At 33.0% G+C, this 23,578-nt stretch overlaps 3 protein-coding genes across 3 annotated transcripts; all 3 read left to right on the top strand.

Annotated features, from left to right (window-relative positions):
* Nucleotides 1–6,360: 6,360 nt before the first annotated feature.
* Nucleotides 6,361–10,738, top strand: MONOS_15485p1 (uncharacterized protein; the record flags this gene model as incomplete). The annotated part of the gene is made up of 2 exons (XM_067868363.1): nucleotides 6,361–9,565; nucleotides 9,630–10,738. The coding sequence occupies 2 exons, from the start codon at nucleotides 6,361–6,363 to the stop codon at nucleotides 10,736–10,738; spliced, it is 4,314 nt and encodes a 1,437-aa protein (XP_067731619.1).
* Nucleotides 10,739–10,764: 26 nt separating this feature from the next.
* MONOS_15485p2 (uncharacterized protein) lies at nucleotides 10,765–15,709 on the top strand (the record flags this gene model as incomplete). The annotated part of the gene is made up of 2 exons (XM_067868364.1): nucleotides 10,765–11,242; nucleotides 11,321–15,709. 2 exons carry the CDS (start codon nucleotides 10,765–10,767, stop codon nucleotides 15,190–15,192), a joined length of 4,350 nt encoding a protein of 1,449 aa, XP_067731618.1. The 3' UTR covers nucleotides 15,193–15,709.
* A 6,270-nt stretch (nucleotides 15,710–21,979) lies between these two features.
* MONOS_14603 (putative Wdr82 protein) lies at nucleotides 21,980–23,574 on the top strand. The gene has a single exon (XM_067867418.1). It carries the CDS (start codon nucleotides 21,994–21,996, stop codon nucleotides 23,398–23,400), a length of 1,407 nt encoding a protein of 468 aa, XP_067731617.1. The 5' UTR covers nucleotides 21,980–21,993; the 3' UTR covers nucleotides 23,401–23,574.
* The last annotated feature ends 4 nt before the right edge of the window (nucleotides 23,575–23,578 follow it).

Below are 23,578 nucleotides of genomic sequence, written 5' to 3'. Positions count from 1 at the left end.
TTTCAAAAAGAGGCATCCTGCAACTCATTACAACACCGCATCCTCTAAGGGCGGCTTGGCTTCCTTCAGTTCCGCAAATTGCAGTCTTTCCATTCACTGATACAAATTCCAATCCACTCCATCCAACTGAAGCATTCTTCAAATCAAAGCACCCTTTGATCATATATGCTCCTTTCTTTGAATTGAATTCCTTCAGAATTGTTGGTCGCCTATCGATGATCTGTCTTTGATTCTTCAAATTGCAACCCTTTTTGCATTTATGCAATTCTCCTTCTTTGCTTTTCTCATTTTCGAAGACTTTCCTTTCTGTTACCTCATTTTCCTTCGTAATTTTGTTGTATGATGAAAAAGACAATTCGTTGTGAATATCACAGCTAATTTTGTTTTTCAATTCTTCATTCGGAAATCTATTTCTTTGCGCAGGAAAAATTTCTCATTATTGAAATTGTTCCTTGTACAGATGACTTCAAATCCCGCAGACTCGCAGAAATCCTGACATAGAATTTTTCGTTCAGTAATAACAACTGCTATCACAATGAACAACATTTTGGCTAAATTTTCTATTTTTATTTTTTCAAATAATAATTTAATTGTTGTGGTTTATTTTTGATCCTTCATTTTTTATTTTAATTTTTCAAATATTCATGAAACTCGCTACGTTGCTGAACGAATGTTGGTTTTATAGCGGAGTAAATGTGTAGTAATTCTTTTGAGACCTTGATATCCGTTCTTGGCTTTCTTGATGAAACTTCATTGAATTCGATTCAAAACCGTTTTCTTGTCTCACAAAAAATTGTAGTTAAATGTTATATGATGCTCAAAAAATATTGCAACACAAAAAATAGATGTTAAAGCTATGTGCTCACTCTTTCCAATGCTTTTGGGCTGTTTTAGTTTCACAAATGAGTCTTGTGGAGCAACCAAGTCGAAAATCCCAAAATTATTCTCTTGCTGCATTTGCAATAAGAAATTCAGTTCCTCCAAATTAATCAAGTTGTATTTTCATCTCACCTAAATATCACTGCAATATTTTTCTCCATAGTTAATTTTACTTGCATCAATTCAGTTATGAACGCAATTTTCGTTTCACTACTTTTCCACTTTGAGGAAACTTGCAGATTGAAAATTTTTTCTTTATTCGAGATAAAGCCTTGGCTTTTTCAGAAAATTCTAAACAATAACTTCTGATTGTCATCAAAACCATTTGATGCAAAAATTTTCCATATTTCCCTTTTTCTTCATTATTTCCATCGGAATTAACAAAAATAGTTTTGCATCCCTTGATGAATATGTAATGTCTTCTATCCTTCTTCTTTTTCGTAGGAGCAAGTGTGTTTCCTATTTTTTTGCTTCTCACGATATGTCTGTTCCCCTTCATCCCTTTGGCTTCTTTGTTTTCAACGTCAATTACCTTTCATTAGTTCCTTATTTTGAAGGTTTTTTCTTTCCCCTTCAAATTTGAAATTGGAAATAATCAAATTCTTTTGTTGCAGATTTCTTGAATCTTGTTGTCGTTAACGTCCATTGCATGCTGTTTTCCATTTCCAACGATGTCATGTTCTTCTTTTGAAGTTGCCTTTGAAGTTTCAAGAGGAACTTTCATAATTGTTCATGTTTTTGCTCTTTTCTGTCCTTTTTCCAATAGAATAAAAAAGATTTCCAAAAGGATATAGATAATGTGAAATCCTTGAAATCGTTAAAAACATGATGAACGTTGAGGCATATAATTTGATTGAGTTTTCTTGTTTTCTCACTTCCATGATGAAAAAATATGGATAACTGTTAATAACTCTTTTGTTGCAACAATTGCTAAAGAGAGGTAATGCATAAATTAAATGATTTCGTAACTCCACCTTTCCTTATTTCATTCGTAAGATATTCAACGTGTTTGATGCAAGTAGTTTCTTCAATGGAAATAGAAATAAGAAGTTGCAACGACAAAAAAACAATCTGGTTCAAAGTTGGGCGAAATATGCTTCTGTCATTCACTCAATTCAAGATAGTCTGTCAATCTTGAAAAAAATCAAGAATAATGATCTCTGAGTATTTTCCAGTTAAATGCAAAAATAAAAACTAATTTCAGTTCAGAAGGCTATGATACTCGGATGTTGTAGTGCGTCAGCGATTAAATGATTTCTTCTTTTGATATTCTTTGTATATTCTTCAATAAAATATTTTTGAAGATCCTTTTTCACAAAAGATGCATATGAGTTCGTTAAGTTTATGAGAATGTTCAATAAAAATGAGTTGAAGTTTGATCTTCTCTTGACAACTTCGAAAGGGTCAATCTACGAGAAAATAATTTTTCCTTAAAAATAATAATAATCAAGCATTTCCTATTTCCTTTTTTGAATATAAGTTATTTGTTGTTATGTTTCAAGCAATATACAGAAAGGAGGAAAATTCGTTTGCTTGAATAAACGAAAAGATTTTCTAACGAGTTTTATAAATAATTATGGTTACGCAAATATAAAAAATTATTAATAACACATACTTAGATAATGTGAAATGACTTATCGACATTGCATTCGAAGATCATTCTGACTAACTGCAACAGTATTTGCTGAATAACGTATTATAATTTTTTTTTTGTAAAAAAAATAAACGATTAACAAACACTTATTCCATAAACGTGTAACCACTTTTAAAATAAAAAAACAGAAAGTGATCATAATTATTGGATTAAGGATTAAAAATCGAAGAGGGATAAAAATCTGTTACTTATTCCGAGATTGAAATACACCATTAATTATTCAAATTTGGTAAACTTATTATTCGAAATTGGTCAACTAATTATTCAAAATTAATAAACTAATTATTCGATTTTGGTAAACTAATTATTCGAAGTTGTTAAACTTATTATTCAAAATTGTTAAACTTTTTATTCGAAATTAATAAACTTATTATTCGAAATTGGTAAACTTCTTATTCAAAATTTATAAAAATTAGTATTTTTTGGAAAAAAATTTTATTGTGATAAATTGGTTTTTGGCTGAATGTTAGAAAGTGATTAAAATGTTTTGTTTTTTTCATTATTCTTAAAAGGGATGAAAAATTGAACCCCGATTTTTATTATTTGTGAATAAGCAAGAAATTTTTTGATTTTTCAGAAAGAAATCATCACAATGGAAATCGGATAAGTTTCAAACGAATTCATCTCCTATTGTTAGATTGTGAATGATTAAATCGAAAATTTTTATAACATAAAAATTCAAGAGCTGGAAACAAGTATTTTTTATCAGTGAATAAATCCATGAATGTATTTTCGGAATTCTCCGATTGTTATTAATTGTTTATCTTAAGATCTTTAATTTATATAACATTTCATGATTGAATTATTCATTATTTCACATAGTGAGGTGAAATAATTCAAATATTATCCGATTTCCATTGTGATGATTTCTTTCTGAAAAATCAAAAAATTTCTTGCTTATTCACAAATAATAAAAATCGGGGTTCAATTTTTCATCCCTTTTAAGAATAATGAAAAAAACAAAACATTTTAATCACTTTCTAACATTCAGCCAAAAACCAATTTATCACAATAAAATTTTTTTCCAAAAAATACTAATTTTTATAAATTTTGAATAAGAAGTTTACCAATTTCGAATAATAAGTTTATTAATTTCGAATAAAAAGTTTAACAATTTTGAATAATAAGTTTAACAACTTCGAATAATTAGTTTACCAAAATCGAATAATTAGTTTATTAATTTTGAATAATTAGTTGACCAATTTCGAATAATAAGTTTACCAAATTTGAATAATTAATGGTGTATTTCAATCTCGGAATAAGTAACAGATTTTTATCCCTCTTCGATTTTTAATCCTTAATCCAATAATTATGATCACTTTCTGTTTTTTTATTTTAAAAGTGGTTACACGTTTATGGAATAAGTGTTTGTTAATCGTTTATTTTTTTTACAAAAAAAAAATTATAATACGTTATTCAGCAAATACTGTTGCAGTTAGTCAGAATGATCTTCGAATGCAATGTCGATAAGTCATTTCACATTATCTAAGTATGTGTTATTAATAATTTTTTATATTTGCGTAACCATAATTATTTATAAAACTCGTTAGAAAATCTTTTCGTTTATTCAAGCAAACGAATTTTCCTCCTTTCTGTATATTGCTTGAAACATAACAACAAATAACTTATATTCAAAAAAGGAAATAGGAAATGCTTGATTATTATTATTTTTAAGGAAAAATTATTTTCTCGTAGATTGACCCTTTCGAAGTTGTCAAGAGAAGATCAAACTTCAACTCATTTTTATTGAACATTCTCATAAACTTAACGAACTCATATGCATCTTTTGTGAAAAAGGATCTTCAAAAAATATTTTATTGAAGAATATACAAAGAATATCAAAAGAAGAAATCATTTAATCGCTGACGCACTACAACATCCGAGTATCATAGCCTTCTGAACTGAAATTAGTTTTTATTTTTGCATTTAACTGGAAAATACTCAGAGATCATTATTCTTGATTTTTTTCAAGATTGACAGACTATCTTGAATTGAGTGAATGACAGAAGCATATTTCGCCCAACTTTGAACCAGATTGTTTTTTTGTCGTTGCAACTTCTTATTTCTATTTCCATTGAAGAAACTACTTGCATCAAACACGTTGAATATCTTACGAATGAAATAAGGAAAGGTGGAGTTACGAAATCATTTAATTTATGCATTACCTCTCTTTAGCAATTGTTGCAACAAAAGAGTTATTAACAGTTATCCATATTTTTTCATCATGGAAGTGAGAAAACAAGAAAACTCAATCAAATTATATGCCTCAACGTTCATCATGTTTTTAACGATTTCAAGGATTTCACATTATCTATATCCTTTTGGAAATCTTTTTTATTCTATTGGAAAAAGGACAGAAAAGAGCAAAAACATGAACAATTATGAAAGTTCCTCTTGAAACTTCAAAGGCAACTTCAAAAGAAGAACATGACATCGTTGGAAATGGAAAACAGCATGCAATGGACGTTAACGACAACAAGATTCAAGAAATCTGCAACAAAAGAATTTGATTATTTCCAATTTCAAATTTGAAGGGGAAAGAAAAAACCTTCAAAATAAGGAACTAATGAAAGGTAATTGACGTTGAAAACAAAGAAGCCAAAGGGATGAAGGGGAACAGACATATCGTGAGAAGCAAAAAAATAGGAAACACACTTGCTCCTACGAAAAAAGAAGAAGGATAGAAGACATTACATATTCATCAAGGGATGCAAAACTATTTTTGTTAATTCCGATGGAAATAATGAAGAAAAAGGGGAAATATGGAAAATTTTTGCATCAAATGGTTTTGATGACAATCAGAAGTTATTGTTTAGAATTTTCTGAAAAAGCCAAGGCTTTATCTCGAATAAAGAAAAAATTTTCAATCTGCAAGTTTCCTCAAAGTGGAAAAGTAGTGAAACGAAAATTGCGTTCATAACTGAATTGATGCAAGTAAAATTAACTATGGAGAAAAATATTGCAGTGATATTTAGGTGAGATGAAAATACAACTTGATTAATTTGGAGGAACTGAATTTCTTATTGCAAATGCAGCAAGAGAATAATTTTGGGATTTTCGACTTGGTTGCTCCACAAGACTCATTTGTGAAACTAAAACAGCCCAAAAGCATTGGAAAGAGTGAGCACATAGCTTTAACATCTATTTTTTGTGTTGCAATATTTTTTTGAGCATCATATAACATTTAACTACAATTTTTTTGTGAGACAAGAAAACGGTTTTGAATCGAATTCAATGAAGTTTCATCAAGAAAGCCAAGAACGGATATCAAGGTCTCAAAAGAATTACTACACATTTACTCCGCTATAAAACCAACATTCGTTCAGCAACGTAGCGAGTTTCATGAATATTTGAAAAATTAAAATAAAAAATGAAGGATCAAAAATAAACCACAACAATTAAATTATTATTTGAAAAAAATAAAAATAGAAAATTTAGCCAAAATGTTGTTCATTGTGATAGCAGTTGTTATTACTGAACGAAAAATTCTATGTCAGGATTTCTGCGAGTCTGCGGGATTTGAAGTCATCTGTACAAGGAACAATTTCAATAATGAGAAATTTTTTCCTGCGCAAAGAAATAGATTTCCGAATGAAGAATTGAAAAACAAAATTAGCTGTGATATTCACAACGAATTGTCTTTTTCATCATACAACAAAATTACGAAGGAAAATGAGGTAACAGAAAGGAAAGTCTTCGAAAATGAGAAAAGCAAAGAAGGAGAATTGCATAAATGCAAAAAGGGTTGCAATTTGAAGAATCAAAGACAGATCATCGATAGGCGACCAACAATTCTGAAGGAATTCAATTCAAAGAAAGGAGCATATATGATCAAAGGGTGCTTTGATTTGAAGAATGCTTCAGTTGGATGGAGTGGATTGGAATTTGTATCAGTGAATGGAAAGACTGCAATTTGCGGAACTGAAGGAAGCCAAGCCGCCCTTAGAGGATGCGGTGTTGTAATGAGTTGCAGGATGCCTCTTTTTGAAATGCATGGGAGTTGTGCATTGCTGGAGAATATCACATTGCAATCATCAAATCCATTATCGAACGAAATTTCTCCGCTTTTCTCATCAAAAGGCAAAGTCAGCAAGGCTTCTAATAAAAGCCTCCTTTTTGTCCGTTTTTCGTGTTTTTCTTCCTTTTGTGTCTCCTCTCCCCCGTTTCTGGCTTCTCCATTGATTGAGAGTGTTTCACTTGCTGATCTGATATTTTTGAACATTTCAACAAAACCTTCGATTTCAATTCATTTGGCCGAACCCTTATATCAATCCTCGTACCTGATGAGCAGTTGCTCATTTTTATATGTATGTGATGTGTATGATGGAGGAATTGTTCCCTCTCTCAGCAACCCCTTGACTTCTTTGACTGCTTCTAATGCCTCGTTTGTAGGTTGTTGCCGAACTGAAAATATTGAAATCATTGGACAAGAAGACAATAAACAACATCCAGAGAGAAGGAACGATACAATCAATGAAGCTAATTCATTCATTTGGTGTGAATGGAACGGATCAAAAACAATAGGAACAGATGACTCTGTTTTGGATGGAATATCAAGTGGAGGGGCAGTTTATATGTATAATCTGGGAAACGGAGAGCTTTTTGTTTCTCATTGCACTTTTAATGATTGCTGTGCTTTTTTTGATGGAGGAGGAGTTATGTGTGCTCGTATCAAATCTGTTGAGATTGTGAACAACTCGTTCAATTCTTGCAATGCTCAAAGCAATGCTGGAGGAGGTGTTTTTGTTTATGTGATTTCATCATGTGTTCGTATTGGCAGTTGCGAATTCCAGAATTGCAGAGAAAATAGTAGAGGAGGAGGGATTTATCTTGATAATTTTCTGGTTTCCGGGACAAATTGTATCGGAACAGAAAGTGGAGAAGGGGAGAGTGCGTGTATGTTTGACTGCAGTTTCACTTCATGTTCTCTATCAAGCACAGGGGGTGGAGGTATGCGCTGTGCTAATATTCCAATTACACAATTCAAAATGAGAAGTCTTCAGTTTTTGTCATGCTCTGCTTTATCGCATGGAGGAGGATTGGAGTTTTACCCATTCAGGCAAACAACTCAAAATGATATAACTTACTGTTATTTTTTGTTCTTTCATGAATGCAAATGCTCCGCCAATCCCACTTATGGACAAGATGTTCAATTTTATGATCATTATGACATTTTTAAGTTTTCTGGAAATCCATTCAAAGAATGCTACACCACAAATACAGACGAACAGAGAGTATGCTTTGGATATAATAATACAGAAAACAGCTGGTTATTTCAGCACACTGAAAAGAGGATGTGGCTGAAAGATAAAACAATTTTTGTTTCTGTGGATGGGAATGACTTGAATGAGCTGTGTGGAGCTAACGAGTCATATCCGTGCAAAACAGTGAATAGGGCCTTTGAGATGTGTGAGATACTGATAAGCTTATCAATTACTCTAATGGAAGGAAATCACAAAAATGAGATGACAACAATTGATATTGGAGCAAAGAAGATTTCTATAGTTGGGAAAGGAAGGGAAACAAGTTCGATTGAAACAGGAGCACTTTCTGCTCCATCTTCGTCAGGAGCACTGTTCAGTGTAACAACGGGACAACTGGGAATGTGTCATTTGAAAGTTGATTGCAACTCAAATGCAAATCCTTCTCCGAGTGTGGTTGTGGTGTCTGATGTGAGTGGGTCACTCTCGCTGAAGGATATGATCATCACGAGTAATATAGGAGAAAATGTGATGTCATCATCAGTGTTTGTGGTTTCGCTCTCACAGCTATCGATGAATGATGTGGAGATCATAAATATGAATGTCTCAAAACCCTTGTTCTCTGAACCGGTTTTATCTCCTTCTTCATTGTCGTCGTCTTCATCAGAACTTTTTTTGAAAGCCACAACATCAGGAGAGAGCATGCTTGCGAAATTGGCTGTGAAGGATGTGAAGTTGACTGAAGGAGATGGGGTGGTTGTGGCAAAGAGTGTGAAGGAAGGGGAGACATTTATGGTCAAGAATGTGACAATCGAAGATTGTGAGTGCGAGGATGGGAATGGTGGTGGGATCAAGGTTGATTTATCATCGTCTTCAAGCAAGTTGCGAGCAGGGACTTCATCAACACCAGAAAGCGAAACAACAAAATTCAACAGATGCAAATGCAGTGGATATGGAGGAGGGATGATGCTGTATCTGGCTGACAACTCGATTGACTTCTCGATTGTGTCAGTTGACTTTTCAGGGTGTTCTGCCTCATTAGGAGGAAATTATCTGTTTGTGAATGGGAAAGATTCTGAGAACTGGGGAATAACAACAGAAAAGCTGAATGTCCAACATGATAAATCGAAATTCAACGAGTTGGTGGGATATGATCGGAGTGACACAACAATGGGGCTATTCCCACTGAATGTATTTCTGGACAGATATGCAAGTGCAGCACATACGGGGAAGATAAAGGATGAACTGGGTGGATACGACTCGTGGTTCTGTGGGTTTGATTATTATCCGTGTGCCACAATCACCCATGCAGCGCAGGTGAGATATCCAGACACAAACAAGAAGATCGAATTGGATTCAGGATTTGAGCTTGCGGAAGTGGTTGCCATGGCTGGTGAATATGAATGGGAGACTTCGTGTTCCACAAAAGGGATGAGAGTGAGCGTGAAAACTCCAGAGAGTTTTGAATCTTCTTGTCTTATTGAGGTCCAGAGCACATGCAAAATGGAAAACATCAGCTTTACCATTCCAACAGAGCTGGAAGGGGTAACATCACTGATTTCATCCAACTCAACACTTCTCACACTCACAGACTGTTCTGTTTGTTGCTCTTCAGAGAATACAGAAGGTGATGCAATCGGATACAGCTTTGTCAGCGTAATTGGAAGAAAGCTAAAAATGGAGAGATTTGTGATTGAAGAAAGTTCACTATTTGGAGCGCACTCGTTGTTTGAGTTTGCAAGTGGGGTGGATGTTGTTGTGTGTGTGGGATGCAATGTGAGCAACGTTGAAAAGAGAAATGGAGATGGAGGATGGATGGATGGATGTGGAAGTTGGGACAGAAAGAGGTGAGGGAAAGAATGGGATAATTGTGATTGAAGGATGCAATATCAAAGGGTGCAGCTGCTGTGGAAGAGGAGGAGGGATACATGCAAGTGTGAATGGAGAAGGAAGTGTGGCAGTGAATGGGACGAGTGTGATTGACGGATGTGAAGCGAATGGTTTGGGAGAAAGAGAAGGGAGGGGCGGAGGAATGATGGTTGAGATGGGGAGCAGAGATTGTGGATTGAAAATAGAGAGCGGTGCGAAGTTTTCAGTTGACGCAGATAACATCGCAATGTATGGGAAGGATGTGTTTGTTAGTTGCAACACAGGGATATTGCTTGAGTCAAAAGTGAATGCAACATCATTTGCACTATTTGATGCAAGAGCCATTCCAACAGATGTTTTGGAGTTGAGTGGGAATGAGAATGGGAATGAAGACGAAGTGATTCCGCTGTTTGTGTATTTGTGTTCAATGGGATCAAAGCTGATTGTTGATGGGAGTGGAAAATGGTCATTGGATCACAGCCGATGTGGATTCGAGAAGTTTGGGTGTCTGACAATTGACTATTGCGTGAGCCAGAGAGCGAACATCAACATTCATAAAATCGAAGTTGTTTCTGAATCATCAATTAAAAGTGAAGTGAAAGTGGCTTCATTTGAGGTGAGTGTATGTGGGAAAGAAGAGGGAACGAGAGTGGAGGTGAGTGATGAAGGATCAACAAACAAAGAAAGGTTTATTGAGTGCACAAGTTCGCTTTCAGTCAGCTATATCACTTTCTTTGTGAATTCTCCTCTGAAAAACGCAAGAAAAGCACTTATTTATTCATCACTGTCAACGCTCACAATCTCAAACTGCTCCATTTCATTTGCAGAAAATGCACTGACAAATGGGATGATTGGATACAGCATTATTGACCAGACAGGAGGAGAGCTGATTGTTGATGGATTTGTGATAGAAGAGGAAGTGAGAATGACAATGAATGGAATATCACCAATAACGATGAAAAATGGAACAGAACTGGATATAAAGAACAGCAGAGTTTGTGAAGTGGAAGTGGCTGGTGGGAATGGCGGAGGATGCTTGAATGTGGAAATAAAAGCTGGAGAGAGAGCAAATGTTGAAAACTGCAATTTTTCATCAACATGTTCAGGAGGAAGTGGGATGAAAGGGGAGGAATGAAGATATCAGTGGGGAAGGGAGGGAGGATGGAAATGAAAAATGTGAAATATTCAGGGTGTGAAGTGCCAAGAGAAGATCTTGAGGAAGGAGGAAGAGGAATCGGAGGAGGGATGTTTGTGAGATTTGCAGAAGAAATGGGATCAGCTGTGCTTGAAGGAATGATATTCGAAGGATGCAATGCCTGGAAAGGGAAGAATGTGTTTCTTTCAGGATGGGATCTGAGTGAGATTGTGAACAAAGAGAACTTCAAATGGGAGATGAGTTCAGAGGAGTTGGGTTTATTGGATGAATTGTGTGGATGGGAGAGGAAGATGACAGGAGAGGAGGGATATGTGATTCCACTTGTTGTGTATTTGTGGTCGAATTGGAGTGGGGATGGGTTTGTTTCGAAGGAGAAAGGAGAGGACTTCAGTGGGTGTGGGTTTTCAGAAGCACCATGTTCATCGATTGACCATCTGATATCACTGAGATATTCAACACTTGGAGAAGGGGAAACACACATCAGTATTGTGGGATCAGGGCTGTTGAGCCATTCCATTTCATTTTCTTTTATTTCATCATAAATTTTAGAGTAACCAAAAGTGGTGATTGAAGGGACAAAGAAAGGGACAGCTTTGATCATAAGTGATGAAGATGAAAATGAATTGGATGATGGTTCAATGATATCATCGAATGTGAGCCTGTCATTTGTGAATGTGTTATTCACCAAACCAACCATCACAACCCATCATAAAGTATTTATTGAATCATCGGGAGCAAATGCAAACTTGTCTTTTGTGGACTGCTCATTTGGTTCATTGACGGGGATCACAGAGACAGCAGGATATTGCATGATGATAGTGAAAGGAGGAAATGTTTTGATCCAGAGATGCACACTGAATGGGATCAATGAATTGAAAGGATTCATTGCTTTCACTCCAGAAGTGATCGATGTAATTGTCGAGAATGTGAAGATCACAAATATCGGAGTAACAGATGGAAGTCTTATTTCTGGGTTAGGCGATAGCCAGATGAATGGATGTTCTCTTTTTCATTCAAACTACAACAAACCTGCTTTGAAAGTTGTCGGTTGTTCGTTTACAAATATCACAAATGAGGGAAGCAGAGCAAGTGTTATTGATGTGGGATCATTTGATTTTGTACTTGAATGCATAATAGATGAGTGTGCAATATCTAGTTGTAAGAGTGCTTCAAGCTTGGAAGGTGGAGGAATGAAAGTAGCGGTGAAGAGTGAAGAATCTGTTTTGAAAGTTAATAGCAGCTCATTTTCGATGTGCAAATGCTCAACTCAATCAGGGCGAGGTGGAGGGCTGTTAATTGATGGAGCCGAGGAAAATGCGAATTATGCTGATGAAACACAGATTCCACCTCTGAAATTCAAGATCGTCAATGTCTTATTTTATGAAAATGAAGCATTTGTGGGGAAAGACATATTCATCAGATGCTACTCAATTGCTCATCAGATCAATGAAACACTGTTCGCTCTGAACTTCAATCAGGAATCTCTGAACTCAAACAACTCCATCTGTGGGAACGATTCGGAGAATGAAACTGATACAGATCTGATTCCATTAATCACATTCTATTATTCCGCACAGGTGTTTCTGAATTCAACAGGAACTGACGGCAGAAGGTGTGGAGCTCAAAGCAATCCATGCCTCAGCATTAACTGCGGGGTTGATCACATCCAGGAAGGAGTAATAAACGTGATTCTAATTGATGAGGAAGGAACTCTTTCTGGAGAATGTGTGATTGTAGATCTGGTTGTGAGGTCATTCAAGAAATCACAAACGATTGTGAGATTGAACTCAAAGATTGAGAAATCATTTGAGAAGGATTGCATCATGGAGTTTATGAATGAACGTTCTGTGGAAAGATGCTCATACCAGTTTGAAGATGGATTTGAGTCAACTCACAATTATCTCATAAAAGTGAAGAATGGTTCAATGGAGATGCAAAAATGTGAATTCTCTTCAGCAATTGAGTTGAAATTGAACAGTTCAGTTGCGAATGTGAAAAGCGGAGAGTTGAAGATATCAGAAACAGCATTCAGGAATCTTCATTTATCAGCATCAGTGCTTTCATTTTGTGAAGAGTCAAAAGTGGTAGTGGCTGAGACGATCATCACAAACATTGAATGTGAAGGCGATGTGGTTGTGGTGGGAGGCAAAGCGAAAGTGGAGATGAAAGAAATAGCAGCCAGTAATATTTCATTGTTGAAAGGAGGAAGTGCAATGAAGATTGAAGGAGCAGAAAAAGATGTGAGTGTTCTGAATTGCTCATTTGGCAAATGCACGAATTCGAAGGATAAAGGAAGCATGGTCCAGATAAGAGAAAGTAGAGCAGCGAGGATTGAGGCATGCGTGTTTGATGGAGAAACGAATGGAGAATGGAAAAGGAAAAGAAATGGGAAAATGAACAGAAAGGAGATCTGTGGGTGGAATGGATCATTGGCTGATATTGAAAACAGCAAAGTGGAGATGAGGGAAACAACAATCAGAAATAGCAAAGCAGGTGGGTTGTGGATGAATGGAGGCAGTTTTGTAATTGAAAATGGAAAGTTTGAGAACAACAGTCCATCCATTGAGGAATATCCATCAGTTCGAAGGAATGTGATCTGCACAGGGAATGGCAAATTGAATGTTGTGAGTGTGAAAGGGGGAGATGGATTGAAAGATAATTCTTCACTTTGGATATTGGATGAGGGATGCAGATTGGGAGGGATTGCAGCTGAAAGAGCATCTCCCTTTTTTATTGCAATTCTTGAAGATGTGAAGAAAACAACCCAGCCATCAGGTGAATTGGAGTTGATCATTCATGGGAAGCTGCTTCTGCCATGTGATTTGTCTGTGAAGATTAGCATAAAAAATGGGGACGAAGAGGAAATAGTGAGAAAGGAAATTGATGAAGAAAGCTATGTGTCAGAGAATGAAATTCATTCAGTTATTTCATCTTCAGAATTGGAGAAAGTGAGAGACGAGACAGAAGTGAGCATGTGCATTCTGTTTGGAAAAGTTGATTCTCCTTCATCAACTGAGTCTTTCATTCTGAAGAATGGAAGTGAAATTAAGGCCAAAGGAGATGATAGAATTGCTGAAGGGGGAAAAGAAGGTAAATCTTATTGGTTGTTTATTGTGATTGCTATATTTGCTGTGTTGTTTTTGATTATTCTGATTGTGTCAATTGTTCTCGCTATTCGATGGAGAAGGGCAAAGAATGAAAACAAAGATCTGAGAGAGATTGTGAACGATTCAGTGAGAAAAGATCCGAAACTAATTGAGATGGTAACAATGGAGATGTCACCTGAGGAGCAATGGAGGAGAGCAGAGAGGGAGGCCGAGAAGAAGAATGAAGAGAGGATCAAGAAGAGGGTGTATGAGAAAAGCTTGGGGCACTCAGAGTCATCAGAACATCTTCTATCTGAAAGTGGATCGACTGAATACATTTTAGGAAAGGACTCAGACAAGATTCCAGAATGGGTGCTGGAGAAAGATGAAGAAGAAGAGATAAGGAAGAGAACACCATCTCCATCAATTTCATCCACTTCAACAACTGATTCAGTTTCAACATTTGTTCGAGGGGAGGATCTGTGTCCAACCACCTCATCAATGTCGAATCTGGTGGATGCAATGGCCTGCTCATCTCCACACGAGAAACTGATTGTGGATCTGAGGGATTCGTTGTTCATGTTGCTTCATGGGAGGAACGAGAAGAAGGAGATGGCAATTGGAAGTTTGCAGGAGAGGGAGCAAACAGCTGCCCAGGTCTTGTTCTGGGTGGCGAATGGAGCACTTCATTCGTTTGATGAAATGGAAATTCCACTTCAATCACTGGCAAATCTGAGTCCGCATATTGTTCTTTTCTCCGAGCATATGGTCATCTGCATTGTGATGCACTCGGATTTCTCTTCAGATGATTCAGACTCGTCATCCATCTCTTCATTTTCTATCATTTCGTCTTCGTCAAATATAACATTGAAGAGCGAGAGATTCTCAGACTCACCACCTTCGTCTGCATTTGAGGATGAGGATGATAATTGGAAGGAGTGCTTGAGGTGGAAAGCGCCAGAGTTATTGATCCACAAGAAAATGGAGGCAACAAAAGAATCTGTTGCATTCTCGATTGGGATTATGCTTTGGGAATGTTTAACATTGGATATCCCGTTTGGAGAGTATGAGGCTGTGATTGCTGGAGATAAGATTGTGAAAGGAGAAAGGCCAAAGATGGAAATTTTGTGTGAGTCAAAGCTATTACAATTGACAAAGTGCTGCATCGAACAGAAAGATGAAAACAGGCCGAAGCTAAGCGATATAAAGAGAGAATTAATTCAGTTATTTCCAGCTGGAGCAGTAATTTTCACAATTTCTGATGCTGCTGATCTGGAAGAGGATTCAGATGGAGATGAAAGTGGAACTGAAAAATGTATTAGTAATGCTTTAACTGTTTCAACATGAAATTTATGAAGCGCAATTGACAAAAATGCAAGAAATTTTATGGGAAATGAGGTAATGGAATGAAAGAAGTTTTCAGTTTTTTATATTCACGTTCGATAAATGATGTTGTTATGCTCAAATAGATGGAAATTTTATAAACAATAGAAATATGATTTTAACTGTTCGTTAACTGTCTGTTGTTTTCGAAAGGGATCAACGAGCAATTTCATTACTCATCTGTAAATGTACTTCATGAGCTATTTTTTATTATTTAGCTAGATGCTTAATTCAATCCAATATGTGTGTTGTCATACATCAAATCATTTCCGAGAAAATGAACATCATTTTTATGTAATCATCGAAGAGCCGAAGCTCAAATTCTGTTGTTTATGGAAGATATCTTTTGCACATGTGTAAAAATTCAACATGAATAGTAATGATGTTTTTATTTTCATTAAATTAATTTATAATATGCATGATGATAATTTTATGTTTTTCAAATCATTTGATGGAAAATAAAAATTTTCAAACCTTTTTTTTTCCCTCTGGACAAGAACTTTTTTTTTTCATTAACTGAAAATCCAAAATGAAAATATTAAATTATCTTCATTCAAACAACAGTTTGTTTTATAAGTACATGAAGATATTTAGTGAAGATCTGAAGATGAAAGAACATTTGAAACTTTTTCATATGATAATATGAAATGTTGTATAATTTGTTAATTCACAACAATTATCACATGAAATAGTTCTGAAAGAAGTCATTTTTTCACAAATAATTGTTTTAGAAATTTGATATTAACAAAATCTTTTGATTTGAACAAAAAATCTTTCAGTGTTGCAGATAAGAAGAATCTTTGTAAAAACTCGAAAAGAAACATTTTTTTTTAAAACATAATAAAAACTTCGAAATGGAATTTCAAATTTGGGCATGACAAAAGTGAAATGGTGGTTTTTTTCTTAAGGAGGATATAATTTCAAGTGTGCGAATATTGTTGAAATAATATTTTTTCTGTCAAAATTTTTGGTTAAAATTTTTATTTTGAATTATTATTTATTCATAATGAAAATATATGAAATCATCGAAAATAGTTATGAAATATGTGCACTTCAAACTTTATATACATATATATATATAATTGTTGGACATTTGACATATGAATGATAATTTTCAGTTATTGATAAAAGACTATTCTATTATCAACATCCTGAAAAAGTTATGACAACAAAATATTTTACCCTTGTATGTTTTGAATAAATATATAGGGAGCATATTTTATTTTGACTTCAAAATTTTATCTCAACCCTTTTTTTTGAAACTTTTTGAAGCTTTTTTCGAGCTTAGCAAAGGTTTGAAACAAAAAATAAATAAACAAATAATTTTATCATAATTTTTTACAACTTTCTGTTATTAAATATTTTGAAAATTTTTTGTTCATATAAATTGTTATTATTTTTTTTATTTTTGTACCCAGATCGATGACATACTGGTGATAAGGTGAATGTTTTCTCCTGAACGTTTTTAGCCACAACATCATAATTCCACATTCATAAATTTTTATTTTTTATTGTTTCTAACTTTTTCAATTTAATTTTTGACATTTTTTCTCATTTCACTGTTTTTGCTTAAAACACGTTTTTTTATATAAACAAGTGTTTGTGTCAAATTTTATAAAAATGAAAAAAATATATAAAGTCTTATTTATCGTTTATTTGCATCAAGCATTGAAATGAAAAGGAACTTTTCAAGAATTTGAACTGAAAAGCAAGTATATATCATTTTTTTGTGTTTCAAATTACCAAACACTCACAAATAAATTATCTTTTTAACATACAAGAATCGTTTTATTTTTATAATGTTTATTTATCATTTCAATAAATTTCAAAACAAATTCATATGTGTCCTTAAAATCGTGTTTTTTGAAAAAATGTGTGAAATGAGAATAAATGTAAAAAAAACAAGTTGAGAAAGCATAAAACAACTAAATCATATAAAAAAGAAACGATGTATTATGATATAAAAGCATAAAACTTTTAATAAAAAATATTTGCTGGAAAAGCAGCAAGTCAATGATCAAGACATAAAATTATTATTATCCTCGATCTTTTTGCAAAACATGAAATATTGAAAAAAAAAATACAGAATAAGGAAATTCAAATATTTCAAACATTTCTGGTTATTTTTTATTAATCACAGGCTTGTGTAAAGCTAAAAACATGACAAAAAAGAAAAAGGTCTAGATAAAGAAAAAAGGTCAAGATAAAATCATTGCCTCATTTAAATATAAACCTTTATATAGTGCCCGGTGCTATTAAGTTATTCATATAACGAAATTTACTTCCTTGGAAAAAATCGAAAAGAAAAAATTTTTTTATTTATTTTATATAAATAATAATTTCTCTCAGACTTTTTTTGTTCCAAGCAATGATAAATAGAAAAACATTTAACTTTTTAACTCTTTAACAAATGGTACAAAATATTAGACTGCAGGCTTTTTCATATATAAATTATGCACTGTGGATAGACTTTTTGCAATTAAACAACACATGTGAAATGGGTCCATTTTATGTAATACGAGTGAGATAACAAAACATTTTGTTATAATATGGGGGAAAATATGGACTTTCAAGCATTTTTTGCACAAAGCATGAAAAGATTGTTTCGCTTGCATCATTATTAAACTTTGCCAGATTTCATAATAAATTCGATTTTCATATTAGCACATATACGAAATTAATATAATAACATTATGCTTTGTAACCTCAAACGTATTTCGAGAAATGAACCATTTTTGTTAAAAATTTTTGTTCACAAAAAGTGAATCTGAAGTGCATTGTTTTTCAATGAAAATTCTTGAAGTCAAATATTTTGTCCCATATCAACGACACCTTTTTGCAGATATGAAAGTCCAATATATTTTAAAATCTGAGTTGCAAAAATTGTTTTGAAAAGTGCGTTTTCCTTAATTTTTGTGCTGAAATAAAAAATAAATGTTTATATCATGTTTTTTTTTTCAACTCACAAAATTTCACGAGCATAATAATTATGATATCGCAAAGCATTAACATCCATTTCGGTTATATTTTGTGAGTTGGGATGAGAATCAGACAACAAAAATTATTTTTCTTTTTCACCAAAAAATTTTATGAAATGAACTTTTCACAAAAATTAAGATAAACAGTTAAGTAAAGTTATCAATGAAACAATTTTTTTGTTCTTTGTGCAAAAAAAGCTTGCTATTCCGTATTTTCCCCCAGATTTTTTCACATTAATTGAATTTTTTGTATCTGCAATCAGACCTCATGAACATTTTTAAAAAATGCTTTTTAAAATTAATAGTATTCATGAAAAAAAAATTCATTTTATTCAAATTTTTTATTCACAAATAGTCAATCAAGAGAGCAATTTTTCTCAAATGAAAAGCATGAAGTTCAATATTTTGTCACATATGTTAACTAATAAGTGAAAGAAACATTAGCTTTCAAATTTAATAATATGATAACGAAAAATTAAACTTCAGTTAAAAACTATTGAAAATTGATTTTGAAATAAACGTATTTAAATTGGCTGATCCTTTTTGAAATCATCCTTTCGTTCGAGTTTTGATCATGATTTTAATCTCGATGGGATTTGGTAAAAATGAACTACTATTGTGAATACACACATGTGATAACAATATTTCAAAGAAAATAAATCTTTTTCTAAATCCCATAGAGATAAAAATTTTGATCAAAACTCGAACGAAAGTATGATTTCAAAAAGGATCAGCCAATTTAAAAAAAAAAAAAAAAAAAAAAAAAAAAAAAAAAAAAAAAAAAAACTCTGAAAAAGAGCGATAAAAAATTGGAATTACCGCACTCTTGCTGGATGCGCAACAAGTTTTGTCAAATAAATAAATGCTTCACAAAAAAAATCAAATAATTTATAATTTCAAATTATATCTTTTCATTTCAAATCATCTTTTAGATTATGTTTTTCTCCTTTTTTCGACCAGCAATACTAAAACAATTACGATAAAGAAAGAAAAAAATAACAAACAGATAATTGATAAACACACATTTATTATTTAACGCAATTTGAAAAGGAAGTGATACATATTAAATAACAAAAGGATAATGTAATATAGTTCAGAATTGAAACGAAAAAAAAAAATATCATTTTGCTAAGCACATAACAAAGTTTATAAATGAATTATGTCTGAATATATAGGATAATAAAAAGTTTTTCTGAAGAGAATATGTTAAATTTCGAAAATAAAAAAAATCAATTATCCACTGTCTCAAATGTCGTTACACAAATGGACATTCTGCACAAGTGAAAAATTGAGCAACAATCCCAATTGAACATTACATTCAACAATAAACAAAACAAAAAGTTAAAAATTTGTAAAAAAACACGATACAAGAACTACGAATGCTAAGAGATTATCTACAAGATCTCAACAAAAACGAAATTCATTTCAAACAAATCAGATTTGAACAATTCTAAGTTTATAAAACACAATTTTCAAAAAACTTTCATCTTGTTTTAACAAGGTGCATAGTTTCATAGAAATGAGACTCATTAATAAGAGTATGATACGATAATTGAGAAAGAAATGTCACTTCAGATTGATTTAGATCGGCAAGATCAATTTGAAACATGCTTGCCCAGTAAGAATTGCGGAAAGGAATATCATGATTAATTTTATGTGCGATCATCAGAGCACAAATTATCACTGTTCCCAAGTTCTTTTCGCTTACTTCTAAAGTTCCTTTTTCGATGATAGAATGTTTGCTCATCATCAAAAATCGGTCAAGTAGTATCATCGCACAAATAGTGTCCGATAAAGTTATATTCGTGCTTCTTAGAAATTGAAACAGCTGAATTATGCTCGCTCTAATGTTTAACCCTTTTTGGGTAAATGTCAAAAGAAAATTTGGATTTGTAATTTGGTAATTAGAACCATTTTGCATTAATGAAGGAATTATTTGTGTTAACGAAACACATATAATTGTGGCAACTCTTTCGATTTCAAATGTATGCAAAGCTTCCGCTGAAAAATTCGATGAAACAAAAGTCTCAATCTTTGACTCTTGACAAACGCCTTCCTTCGTTACAGCATTATCCATGCAGCTTGATTTTGAAATCATAGTAGATTGCAAAAAATTATTGCAAGTAGTTTGCATCCTTTTAAGTTTAAGAAATATTTAAATTAAAAATTTAACTACCCATAAACTATTGATTGTTTCGGTGAAATTCTTTTTTGATCTTCAAAGTTTCTCCAGTCTATAAATTTATGGGTGAGAAAAGAAAATATATTAATTCCACTGATTTTTAAGAAAATTCAATATTTACCAACAAATCACAGCGAATTTAAAATAACTGTTTCATTTATTTTTGAAATACTCAAAAAATTTAACTTTTGATCTTGCCCAACAAATTTTAAAACAATTTTTGATCAATTTGAATTTTGTTGATGTTTTTATTGGAATATTCTTTAAAGTGATCACCAAAGTTTTGTTTCTTTAAATTTTATTGATTACTCGGAGATTATGAGGTTTTGTTTGATTTCAATTTTCTTGTTCAAAGAAGAAAATCAGATAAAATAATTTGAACGTTTTTTGCAAATGAGAAATGTTTTCAATATCAGGAAATGTGTTAGATATGATCTACCGATATAATTTGTAAAAGAGAATTAAAATAAAATAATGACAGTTTGATATTTACAGAAGTTTGATTAAAACAAACATTCATATTAATGATACTTTAAAGCTTTAATAAATTTGCAAATGCATATTTATTCTTCAATGCTTTTTATTATTTGTTCTTGAAAATATTTCATTTTTGAAATAATCATAGAAAAATAATTTAAAAATTGAAGAAAAAGATGAGAACATAAGTTTACCAATTTACAATCTTGTATTTAAAAGAATCCACAAAGAGATACATTTGACTTTTATAATATATTTTTCATTCATAATTTTCTTCGTTATCCACCATTGTGTGCATTCATGTTCCTTTATCGTAATAATGCCATTTTCTTAAAGATTGACAAAAAGATCTTCCTTTTCGTTGAAAGAAAATACACATCAATAACCTATTGCCTTTGCAATTCGAACATCCATTTTTTCAGTCTAGCATTACTCAAAAACGAAAAAATTCAATTCGCAAGCAAAATTCAAATGACTTAATCATTGTCTAAAACATTTTAACATGCAGTTATATCTATAAATGGGACAGATAGATGTTACTATTTTCATTTATAAACTTTATAAAAGCAACTTTAAAAGTCATGAAACAATTCTTAAAAGATCCGAAAATAGAAATATAACCTATGTTTCAAATATCTACTCCTAATCTGCCCACTTACCGCAATTATTGATGATATGTAAGACTCCTTAAAAATAGTGTTTTTAAATGAATGAAATTAACAATATTTTCCGAATATTTATTGATTTTCATTTTCCATCATTATTAATCAAGAAAATTTCAAATATTATTCATTCCAACAAGTTCAAAATTTCTTTAATTTATATCTAAATTTATAAACATACAGTTATTCTTTGTCATTAAATGAAATTATACTGCAATTGATGAAAAATTACAATTATCATTAATTATTGGTGAACGATGGAATCCATAAAAATTATGAAAAAATTTTATAATTTTGAATTGTTAAAAATAAAAAATGATAATTCATAAACGATATTTAAAAATATAAACAATTTAAAAAAGGTGTCCATTATTTCTATATTTTTAATATATTTTTGGGATATTTTTTGAGCAAATTAACATAATTTCTAAAGTTAAACCTACATTATTCACAGTAGCACAACGAAATGTTTTTAAAGGAGGAAACAATCAAAACTTTTTCTCCTTCTTTTTTAACAAAAGATCATTTAAAAGCAATTTCTTCGATTTCATATTCTGATGATGGCAATTATTTTGTTTCAGCAAGCGAGGATACACTTATTTTTTACGATATTTTGGAAGGTTCACATTTAAAAACATTATTTTCTAAAAAGTATGGAATAAGTCATGTTCATTTCACACACAGTCCTGATGTTGTGCTTTACGCCTCAGGGCCGATGTGCCCCGAGCAAGACATCAGGCTTCATTGCATTCATGACAATGTGTATGTCAGATTTTTCCCAGGGCATGAGCAAAAAATTACTTCTTTAGATATATCTCCTGTTGATGATGACTTTTTGAGCGCATCGTCTGATGGAACAATCAGACTTTGGGACATTTCAAATGACGTACCTAAGGGTATACTTAATATCGAATCTGGATTTGTAAATCCTCTTGTTTCATATGATCCAAGCGGAGTTGCATTTTTTGTAATAACTGAACGAAGTAGCGTTGCTGGTTATGATTCCAGAGAGCCTTTGCATTCCCCATTTGTGACGACTAATTTTGGCCCAGAACGAAAAAAAATAAAGCACTTTGAAATAAGTCCGAATGCTCAATTTGCACTTGCTCAAATTGAAGATGGGTCTGTGTGGATTCTTGAGACAAGAAGCTTTGCTTTGATCTATAAAATAAGCAACTCCGAAAGCAAAGAAGGCAATATTTCAAAAGCGTGCTTTTCGTCGAATGGAGAAATGGTTGTGCTTACAGTCCACAGCCAGCCAGGCGCGCCGCCATCTGAAAGTGGAATATTTGCAGTGTTCTACAGAACAAAAGACGGAGCGAAAATCTTTGTGAAGCGGGTGCTTCCTCCGTCTGTGCTGGCGGGCTCTGCTCAGCAGTCGCTGATCCAGTGGAACCCGAAGAGGATGCAGATAGCTGTTGCGTCTGACAGCTACCACTCGTTTTGCAATGCTGACCCTTCTCTTCTCACTTCAAAGTCATCATCATCTTCTTCTTCTTCCTCTTCCTCCTCAGTCTCTTCGGCAATTGCTGGGCTGCAGTCACTTCAATCTTCGCTGATGGCGCGCGAATCGAGGCAGAGCGCTTTCGATTCTTCGTCTGGCTCTTCTTTTCATCAAACACCTTCTGATTTATCCTCCCCATCTTCTCCTTATTCGAGCAGAGGTGACGATTCACCAATGAAAGCATCGTCCTCCCGCTCTTCTTCTTCTTCTTCCTCCTCTCCGTCTTCAAGTCTTTTAAACCAACATTTTTCTCAATATAGTTCCTCACTCACTTCAATGCTTACACCTGACATTGAGCCAATAAGATCACAGATGAAGGCAACTACTTCTTCTGTGTATGCTTCATACATTTCGAAATTTGGCCATTGAACATAATCAAGACAATTTCTATTCTCGCTTGTTTTGTACTTCTTTCGTGATGTTTACTTGAGCATTTTTAAGTCAAAAAATGCTTAAAATTTATTTCTTTTCAAAACATTTCACGATTTTGAAAAAAGAAAATATTTCAAATATTTTATGCTTCGGTGCATTAGCGCACTCTCATATT

Source organism: Monocercomonoides exilis (genome assembly GCF_001643675.1).
Source record: "Monocercomonoides exilis strain PA203 chromosome Unknown scaffold11-1913109, whole genome shotgun sequence".
Lineage (NCBI taxonomy): Eukaryota > Preaxostyla > Oxymonadida > Polymastigidae > Monocercomonoides > Monocercomonoides exilis.
The sequence above is the reverse complement of the archived record's forward strand: the minus strand, read 5'-3'. Positions and strand labels throughout refer to the sequence as shown.